At 31.0% G+C, this 11,554-nt stretch overlaps 1 protein-coding gene across 1 annotated transcript; it reads right to left on the bottom strand.

Moving 5' to 3' along the window:
• Positions 1–350: 350 nt before the first annotated feature.
• Positions 351–11,404, bottom strand: LOC135309730 (uncharacterized protein). Its single transcript, XM_064436022.1, has 2 exons — positions 11,011–11,404; positions 351–9,998 (listed from the first exon to the last, which is right to left on the bottom strand). Exons 1-2 carry the CDS (start codon positions 11,155–11,157, stop codon positions 9,891–9,893), a joined length of 255 nt encoding a protein of 84 aa, XP_064292092.1. The 5' UTR covers positions 11,158–11,404; the 3' UTR covers positions 351–9,890.
• Between the last annotated feature and the right edge of the window lie 150 nt (positions 11,405–11,554).

Below are 11,554 nucleotides of genomic sequence, written 5' to 3'. Positions count from 1 at the left end.
TTTACTCTGAGATGAGATATAACTAACTTAAACTAACTTATACCGTTTGAGACGTTTCACGATACCTGCAAACGGTTATTATTGTTTCCATCCTACTTCCCCCAAGTGGGCGTGCATTTGTTTCCTTGAAAATCGATCGTTCACATTTAATCTTTCGAAAATGTTATCCTTAAAATCTTGCTACGTGGCAATGGATTCTGTATATTTGAATAGGTACATGAAATCACAAAATTGCTTAGGTACATAACTTTTCAAATCATGGTTTCTAAAATAGTATTTTTTTATTTTTTTTATATCGGAAATTTAACTCTTTTATATCACGTTAGAAGGATGGAAGGAAGGCATATGTATTGATGTAAATATTTCATCGAAATTGTTTAAAATTCACTTTGCTTTTTTTTTTCATAGATACAGAAAACTGAAAAAAACCAAGGCGCAACAAATCGCGTTTTTCTAATACGCGTTTATTTTTCTTGTATGAACGAAATGGAAGATATGACAATACATAGACAGAGACTATAGACATAGGTATAGAGACTATAGACCTTCCATCTCGTTAATAGGTATAAGAAAGAGAAAAGTGTATGAGTAATACTCGCGGAGCAAGAAGACAGTAGTATTTCATGTGGCTACGCTACGGTTGATATAGGATTTTATAAACAAAAAAATGGAAAGAAAAATATAATGATCGATTCGATGGACTTATCATTCGAAAGAAGAAACATTGGACCTTCAATTCTCAACGAAAAAATATGGAACCCTCTCGAGTCTATTCTAACTTATACCTAACTTATACCGTCTGAGGCGTAATTCTAACGACATCTACTGACGGTTACGTTTTGCTAATTTTCAAATAGTAATAATATTTATGTACAATAGTCATCTTTATTAAGTATCCTAATTAAGTACTTATAAGTAGGTAACAAAAAGTAGTAAATTACAAAAATAACAACATAAATGTAAAATATGAATAAAATGTAATGTAATGTACTCGTCTCAAAATGGTTGTAGATTACAATTAAATGAGAATAATTGTAGACTTATTTTGAATAACGAAACACAGGGCACACTATAATAATTCGAAATACAGCCGTAATTTGCTCATAATGTTAAAATGGTAAGAAATTAAAAAACGTTAAAATAAAGATAACATTACATAAGAGCTTCATACTGAACTTTAAAAAAAGTAAATAAACCATAATTATAAAATATTAATTGCCTAAAAATAATTATTTACATAATGAAACAATGTTTAACATGTTTTATTTTATATATAGACTTATGATATCACTATAGCTACCTTATACCGCTCGAGGCGTATTCATACGACATCTGCGAAACGGTTACGTAATGTGTCCATCATGTAAACTTGTTTTTTATGATTAAACTTATCCTTAACTTACTAAACTTATTCTAATATATTTATTTTACTTAATAGGTAGCCTATTCTAACTTATACCGTCTGAGGCGTATGAGTACGACATCTGCAGACGGTTACTTATTATGCTCATTTGCCGTCAAATTATAATAATCTTAAAACATTACTTTATACTTTTCTCAAGACTACATACAAAAATATTTTTTCTCTTATGTTATTTATTCTAACTCTTGGCTACTACTTAAACAATGTAGATACCAAGTCATCAAATGACAGTTGATCAAGCGTTTTTTAACCGTTTGACGAGTTATTAATTTTCGAAGACTTGCCTAATCGACACGATTCAACTGCTTGACCAGTGGACGCTAAACGAGTTAGGAATATTCAACATGATGAACAGACGCATAATTGGACTTAACCAAAAGCTACAAATGATTCACATGACGAGCTGTCAAAAATATTTCACAGATTGACAAATAAGTAAAAAATTTAGCGTTTAGAATACACTTGACCAATTGTCACTTGACGAATCGGTACCTGGGTGTTTCTCAGAGCGTTTCGACCGCTGCGCCCGCGCTGTCATTACATTTTTTTTTTAATTTTAACAAAGACGAGAATTTGTTTTAATTTCTGACTTTAAAATAATTAATCTGTACTGTAGCAATGTCAATTTAATGAACGATTGATTTTGAAAATGATCCCTTCCTCAAGAAAATTTACGGATTTTAATGACAGCGCGGCCGCAGCGGTCGGAACACTCTGAGAAACACGCACCTACATCTAAACTTATACCGTCCGAGGCGTATTTTTACGACATCTACGGACGGTTACTGTTTCATGATTCATCGACGTCAAAATGTTAAAATTATTTAATACAACACTAGCTTACCTACATACAAAAATATATTCTTTAGTATGGTAAATGTATTAAAATTAAACTTATACCGTCTGAGGCTGTGTGTGCGGCATCTGCAGACGGTTACGTTTTTCTGGTTATGTCATCTCGCTCTAAAATCTAACCTACCTAAATTTACAGATATGCCATTACTGGTAATTGTTAACTTATACGAGAAAAAAGTAACATTCTTAGACATGTTGAAAATAGAGGAGACGAAATGTTGCTGTCTTCTTTAGATGGTCTTTTATAAAAGGAAAGATAGACGGAAGAAGGGGGCCAGGAAGACCAAGAGAAAGTTGCACTAAGTAAATAAAAGAAAAGTGGGAGTCACGAATGTCCTATAGAGGGAACCATGGAAGGAACTCCACCGCAAAGGAGCCTCGCTCAATTAAGTATATAATGATGAGTAATTATTAGATAAAATTGCATATGCGTTAAACTGTTTCGCATTTTTTGCTTAACTTTTATTATGTTAATTAGGGTTGTAAAAGTAATAAAGGAGAGTTTATAACCAAGTAAAAAGTATATAAAAAAAATCTAAAAGCTTGAGTTTATACAGTTTGTAGATAATCTAGTCTACGGGTCTATTACATGAGTCTTCAAAAATAGCATCCTAAAATTGGTTAGAGCGAGGCAGTCAATTTTTGCGTAGTTTTTGAGATTAAGCACAGTTTCATTCAAAACTGCAAATATTGTACAATGAAAACTTTAGTTTACAACACTTTGAAAAACAAAGCAATTATTTCCTCAGTATATGCTGTCGGACATTGATATTAAGCGACACAGGCGACACGGTTTTTCCAATTGTCATTTTATAAATTTCAATTTTTGCAGAGCAATGGGGGCTGATTGTAAAAAGTTCGAATAAAATTAGTGAATTGAACTTCAATTACGTGAGAATTGGGCCCCAGAATCGTGAATTGTAAGGTAACAATTACAATTAACGACATACCCAGTACAACTATCACCTTAATTACTTAATAGCGATTAAAAATGAATAAATAAATTATTAAAAATATAAAACCATACGTAATTTAATGTAAATATATACAAATTTTATGAAGTTTCGTAATATTTCACGTTCTGACTAATCCGTAACGTTACATGAACATCGTATTTCAGACGTTCGCTCCCAAAGATGAAAGTTCTGTGTTCGATACGCTGCGTGACGTCAATGTTTAGCCTGTCTCAGTTACACACCCATCATATAGTTAAGAGCCTAATTGTAATTACGAAACCAATCCAAGAATATAGTTTCGCGACTGTCGAATTTCGACAAATTCACATATAAACAAGTTTTACAATGAAATCTAATGCGAATTTCATGATGAACTTGATATTTACACGGGACATGTTCGGCGAAATCAACGTCATGAAAGTATTGAGTTTCGTATTGACAATTATCACTTATGATACCTGTGATTGAGACAGGCTGACACGACTACGCATCGCTCTTTCGCTCTGCTATCTACTGGACCGATTGTTATGAAATTTGATACACGGGTAGAATATAACCTGATATAACACATGACTACTTTTTATCTCGAAATTCCCACGGGAGCGAAGCCCCGGGGCGCGCATAAAATTATTTGTCAATAAACTCATTGTAAAATAAAAATATAGTTAATAATAAAATTAACGATTTTTTCGATAGACAGAAATAAATTAACTCTAAACACAATTACTAAAAATCTGATATTACTAAATTTAATATTCTAAAGTATATATCTAAAATATTGTAACATATAAGTAACTTATACCGTTTGAGGCGTATTCATACGACATCAACAAACGGTTACGTTCATGTTAAAATCGGTCGACTTGATTACGCCATGGCATTAGGTATATATATATATATATATATACAACTTACTACTATTTTTTTAAATAATATAATTTTATTACATTATAATTAGCAATAATCATAGGCTGACTTTACGTGACTGATCTTTGTTGAGACGTGAAAGAGAACTAATATTGAAATGTAACGAATATTAAATAGTAATATAAAACTCCGGAATAGAATAGAACGAATATTTAAATGTCAATATAAACTCATTTTGTTTTGATAAAGTACCTACTTTAATTTATAATTTCCAAGTTTGTCTGTATGAAGATCTTTTCTTTTTTATTTTGAATTTACAAAATTAAGAAAAAGCAATAATTTCCAATGAAAATTAACTTAAACTAAATATCCCATCAGTCAAAAATCGACCATATGATATCGCCTCCTTATTCAAAATAATTTTAAGCTCCGTAGTACCTCTCTATTAATACTTATGATTAGATAGAGACAACATGAGTAGCCAAAATGTTCCTAGCCAACGATGAAAGGGGCTCGTTCAAAATTATTTGAATAATTAGACGTATTTTTAAGAAAACTTCCATAACTATTTGAGGTGATTTTGGCGAATTTTTCAATAGTCCCTTTCTCCACCACATTGTTTCAGATTTTTATGTACACACTATATATTTTTAATAAAATGGTTTGGATGTATTAAAACATATTTTAGGCTTGTAAAAAATTATAGAATAATAATGAGGAAATTTTAATATTACTTACTACTCCTATTTGTCTCGACCTTCTAAATTCCTCACATAGGACGCCCCTTAACATAACCTAATTCGAATAGGCCGCCATGGCATTGGGCCTCTTTGGGACTTCTACAATCTAATATTTATTTTCGACATTTTAATTGTAATACTATATTATTGTAATAGTATATTATTATACTTAATCTATGCAGCTTGATTATAAATCTCCTAGATGACTGATACTAAAAACTTATATGTAAGTACATAAAAAATTAAATATAATGTAGTTTTAAAAAATACCTTTTAGTATTAAATTAAAAATACACTTTAGTATTAAATTAAAAATACACTTTAGCATGTACATAAGTAGTTTTTCGTCAGGAATTTTGCTTTAAATAATATCTTGTTAAAAAGAGAACATTCTAAAATATGCCACGCGTGATAGTTTCAATTTGATTGTAGCGTTTGTTAGGTGACTGAAGGACATCCACCACGGGAATAGTATTTGCGGTGGCCTATCTTTTGCGTGTGTAAAGTGTGTGAGCGAGACAGGTTGACCACTCGTCACAGTCGTCACACAGCGGACCAATTTGCTTTTGCCTCAACATATTTAGCTAAAAATAAGTCTTCTCAGCAGTAGACCGTTGAAACCATCTAACAATGATATCCACACAAAATTACATGGTAACTAAAATCGTTAAGACCTCAAGAGATTCATAATCAAGGATATATTACTAATTATATTTATAAACTAAGCATGTTTTATGCCTTATCTGCTTTTAGTGTAGCTCGTAGCTTAACGAATTTATTCCACGATTTAGGGAGGTCCTGAAATCGTGGATCAAATTCGTAGCTTAAGGCGTAAAACACGCTTAGTTTATAACGTTTACTTAGCATGTTATGTATATAAAAGACGCTTTTATAATCTTCATGCACGATTTTTTTAGAAATATTGCATTTTTGGGATATTCTTTTAATGTGACACAAATTTGTTATTAAAATTTAAGCACCATAAAAATTATATAAGATAAAAAAAATATAATTACATAAAAAAATAAGCGCCTTTAACTGTGTATAATTAACAGTTTTTGCAAGATTGGAACGGAACATACGACATAAGTACTAACATAACAATGTAATAATTCTTAACATTTCAAATCTAAATTAATGTTACCTGCAAAAGATATTTAACCGATATTTGGTATATCACATTTAACTTACGAAATAAAAATTATAAAAGCGCCGTCTTAAATACTTTCTATCAGCTAAGTAATAAATATATAAATAGTTATAGTATCAACTATAGATATTAATATTATATTAAAGTAGTTAATACTAATGTACAATTTAAATTAATATTTTAATTTTTAATTCTAAACATCACGCAATCGAATGGCCTTGCTTGACGTGCATATGCGAAAAATTTATTAAATAAAATTAGTGTTTCAATTAGAAAGGTTGTCAATTTCCTTTAGTGTTTTCACATGATGGAGTACGGTAACATTACAATTATTTACGAGTTTGTGTTTTAATTTAGCTGCTATTTCGTTAGTATTAAAAAAAATTGAAAATACCTAAACTGATTTGTAGCTGGTGAAAACATTACATTTTCATTTAGATGTCTCATATAGCAGGGTAGTTTTATAAAATTAACAGAGGGCGAAAGTCAAAGCACGCCTTTTCACGTAAATAAAATTTTAACTAATATAAAAATAAGTAATAACTTACAAATTACGCAAACATGACTGCATTGAGAGCTTTACTCTTAATAATAATTTCACTGACTTATCTAAATGATTTTGGAGGCCAGACTTACAAATTTTTACAATCTTAAAATTAGCTATATATTATTTTTAAATTAATCTGAGGTTTTCTTGGATACTCCTAAATGTAGTAGTTAAAAAAAAAATAAGAAAAAGTAATTAAACTTAATATCATACACAAAAAAAAAATACACATCGTATTAAAGTTTCCAGAAATCCTATTCGTATCCAACCTAACCTTTCGACATTTTACCGAGTACTTCAGATGCTTAGTTGAATTATTACACATATCGGTAATATAATATATGTAAATTCAGTTTATTACACTAGTATGGATTGACTGTATAACACCAAGTTCAAAATAAAAGCCACTTTGTTGTTACATATTTAAAAATATTTTTAGCGTACTTATCTAAATAACATCAGTGCCTATATATTTTCAGAAATATACAAAAGTAAACCAGATTTCATTTCTTTTTAATTTTTATATCGCTATGTTTAATTCTAAAAAAGCATCTGAGTTTTTATAATTGTTTTAATTTCGGCCTGAATATTGGTGAAAATAAAGATCAAATGGTACTCAACAAAATGGCTTTTATGTGCATATAATTATGAATTTATTACAGACACTGAATAATATTTAATTTTCCACATCGATATTAAAATATACGTGTATTAATCAGTGTTGGACTTATTTAATTGAGTATTAAAATTATAAATACAATAAATTAATTTAAATATTGATTAATTGAATTAAAAACTATAATAAGCCTTATATTTTTTGTTGTAAATACTGAATTATAATAAAAATAAACTAAACGACGACAAACACCTAAGAATAATTATATCCGGCAATACAGAAGTAACATTAGTCTTACTACCTTATTGTTATGTCTTCAGTTCCCAGTCTTTCAGTCCAGAATTCGATTCGACCCTACTTAGTAATGTTTTAATGACGATCAATTAATGTTGTAAATGTTAGTTTTTATTATATTTAGAGGAACATACATAATCAAAATATATAAAAATCAATAGCTCATTATGAGAGTAGGTACACAATTAACAATTAAATTTCAATAACTGACATCGACAGATTTTAAAATAACATCTAAATTCATAAAAAAATTATATTGAAATCATAATTTTGTCCAACACTGATATTAAATGTGACGATAATTACTGATTCTACATTAAACATCAAATCAAAATAATCCCGATGCTGTTTTATCATTTTTTTAAAATAGTAAGGTATTCATGTCGGTAGGTACAGTCAACAGCACATTAAGTTACACTGCATGGACCTCTATGGCGCGGAAATAGCGGCGAGTTTGCAATGAATTTGGGTAGGTTGGTGTGCTGTTGACTGTACCATTATAAAGTTACAGGTGAACTGTCTTGCTCTTTTGAATTATGGCCTGCAGCCCTCTTAACTGTTTGCTTATTAATACCGTTTTTTCTACATTGTTTTATCATGTTGAAATCTCATAAGCGATTCAATACTGACAAATATTGACCGAGCGAGCGAAGCGAGCGAGGAATACAAATCAACTTGGGGCAAGAATACATTTTCTGTATGTATGTATATATGTAAAATGATTGCGTTTACCAGTTCTAAGTTCGCGGCGAACTAAGTGTATTAATAATGTAATATTTTAAATATTGGCTTCAATGTATTTTTATGGAGTTATTTGGTTTTTAATATTGTTCATGTTATTTAGTAATATACTATAAAGTTAATCCAAACGAACTGTGCCTGTTTTTAATTCACACTAGACAAAACAGCCGAGGGATTATTTTGTGGTATCAATTTCGTACACAATATAATAACTTGAGAAGAGATATTTTCTGTGTATGGTTGGTACTACGGTTTGGCCAATAAGGCCAACCAGCTGGGTCTTCTCTCTTTATAGCATACAGGTCTATTGTGTACGAATTTGACGGTGAATATAATCAATAACATTTTTCACATCAATACAATTTTAAATTATATTTAAAAATGAAAATTTTAAAAATATCCAGTTATTTATGGGTTCTCAGAAAAAAACGCTTGTAACAAAAATATTTCTAAGGGCTTAAGGTAAATTCTTTTATAAGGATATAAGATAATTTTAACCTAAACTTATTTAGGGACAGTCTCAAACGTAGTCACAAGGTGACAGGAATCAAATAAACAAAATGGAATATTTTTACCCAACTGTACCTTATTCTAGTTTAGTAAACTAAAAGTGAGATTCAAAACTTAAATACAATATTATCAAAATACTGATGAAACATTTCTTTTATTTAGGGCATACATGAATACATATCCTACCAATATTATAAATGCGAAAGTTTGTGAGGATGTGTGTATGTATGTTAGTGACTCTTTCACGCAAAATCTACTGGACCGATTGTAATGAATTTGAAACACGGGTAGAATAGCAGCTTTATATATAGAAATTCCCATGGGAGATAAGCCCGGGGTGCACAGCTAGTAAAACATATGTATGATATAGCCCCAAATAAATGTATCCTTGAATATGCCTAAAGGTTTAAGAGGTTGTCCAGAATCTAATGTTAAGTCCATATTATCTTGGTTTCGTCTTAGCGCAAAATGTCCTTTTGTCCCAATGTCCTTTTCTCGAAATGTTCTTTTTACTCATAATGTCCTTGTGTGTGTGTTTCTGATGATAATTTAGATAAGCAACTGATTAAAACAGTTTTTTTTTTATTAAAAGGATATTCTGAGAAAGGACATTCTGAGAAAGGATATTAAGTTTTAGGTAGGTACTTAGGTTTTAACAAGACATTTGATTTTATACTGGGATATTAAAAAAAATATTTTTTCAGATGTATTTAAAATAGTAACTATTAGAATTTCCAGGCCTTTAGAAGTATTGCCCAGTGTAGGCACATCATTAAAGCCGCACCTGTAAAAATCAAAGACAACAGCATGTTTCTGTGAAACATTGAATTTGTCATCACATTTTCCTATTATAATATGAATATTCAGATCAATCCTATGCATATCTATTGTGTGATCCAAGTCAGGGCTATACTGCATTAAAACCTCTGTATCATGTAATACTACATAAAGTTACAAAAGTCATTCAATATTAAATAACCAATGTTGTGCATCTTTCAGAGGATTCCAACATCTAATTTAGCATAAATTAAGTCTTAAATTGATTTCTTCAAATTAAAATAAGGAATGTTGCAAGTACAGCTGGGCGTTGAGGGTGTTACATCGTTACATGATCATTCTTCGAAAAATGGTTCGAGATCCACCACGTGTGATGGAAGTCGGGAGAGAGCGCCGCAAAGCTGGCCATCTCAGCTAACGTCTTTTCTTTTTATCATGTCGTCGGGTGAGAACTTTGGGTATTGATGGTCGATGCCCTGGTGAAGATTGTTCAGAACTCCCTTCATCGCTATCTGTGTAAGCCTGAAATTAAAATAAATTCATACTGACATGTATGTCTAATAGATAGATAGATAAAAATTTATCATTCTCCTGTAACACATATTATAAAACAATTGCAATAAAATAAACTAAAACTAAACATGCATTATGTGTGCCACAGTAGCACAAAAAGCACCAGCGCAACTTAAAGTTGCCTCGAAGACCACTGATTTTCAGCTGCTACCTTTGTGGCCATAAAATTTACAAACAGCCCTAAATGCTGGGATCACTGCTTATCCTCCCGTGGACACCTTACGAGAAAACTAAGATGTTTATTAGACATTAGGCAGGCCAGTTAAAATCTCAAAGGAAAATATATTTCATATTTTACACTGACCCTGGGCTTGATAGCATTACAACACTTGTTGCATCAGGGAATAAGTGAGAATGAGAAAGATACAATTTTTAATGTACTGGCTGAGAAAGATTAAAAGAATGAAAGATATATATCCATATTCATCAATAGTTACTTCCATATAAACATTATTAAAGTCTGTCTATTATTCTTCCATGTCTAACCTTTTCTCTGCTCACAGGTAATCTAATTTTTAATGAATAATTAGAATTACATGGGTGCCAATAAATTGTGTTGCATTTTTCACTGTGGTGCATGTAGAATTAAAACCTTAAGTACCTACTTACCTAAATACTTATTATTAGTTTATTAAATTTTATATATTATTCCACATAATATAACTATTGGTACTAAGTATGGAAATCTTTATTTCAATATAATTGGGAGGGGCTTGCCTCAGTTGCAATGGAAGGAGGGGGTGGGGGAGTGCCTGGATGCACTATTGATTTTTCTATTGCCTATAGTATAATATTCAAAAATTATATAGGTAGTAAACTATTTGAGCATTCAAAGGCTAAAGTGATGATATAAAGTTAAGATCAATACTTCTACTTCAATCTAAGTACTTAACTAGGTAGGTAGGAAATTGTTCATACAAGAACAAAGAAAGTGCGATATACTAAAAATCTGCTTGCTTACCTTCTCGTAAGGATGGGATTCGCTCTGCTCGTCAGTTAGGGTGACACAAGCCAGCAAGCACACCAGTTGAAACGCAGCACCGATATACAACCCGTACCGAATCACTGTGCTCATCAAGTCTTCTGCGTATATTTCACTAGGAATCATCGCGAATCAATATTGCAGTCGGCTAAAAATAGTCCGAGTATGCGCACTACCGGTAAGGGTGCCTGAAGACCTAAGTTATACACTAATTGATCTACCTGGGTCCGGGGGTTGTATGGTAACTGATGTATATTGAAACCTAAATAAAAATACTGAGTTGTGAAGTATTTAAGTAATAAAAGACGACCAGAAAACTATACACCAAATCAAAAAAAGGAAAACAAGCAAACAAAGCAAATAAATAAATTAATAATGTCAAAATTGACAAAATCTTAGAAAATGTCACTGTGAAAGATGAAAAGAATAGATGATGTGACAATGACAGCCGATTTTTTTTTTAAGTACCTAGCGTTGTTCGCCTGGTCCGCGCGCCCTTCTAAATCTAATGTTGTTCGCGTTG

Source organism: Plodia interpunctella, chromosome 6, assembly GCF_027563975.2.
Source record: "Plodia interpunctella isolate USDA-ARS_2022_Savannah chromosome 6, ilPloInte3.2, whole genome shotgun sequence".
Taxonomy (NCBI): Eukaryota; Metazoa; Arthropoda; class Insecta; order Lepidoptera; family Pyralidae; genus Plodia; species Plodia interpunctella.
Note: the sequence above shows the minus strand (reverse complement) of the source record. Positions and strands in the feature narration are given on the sequence as shown.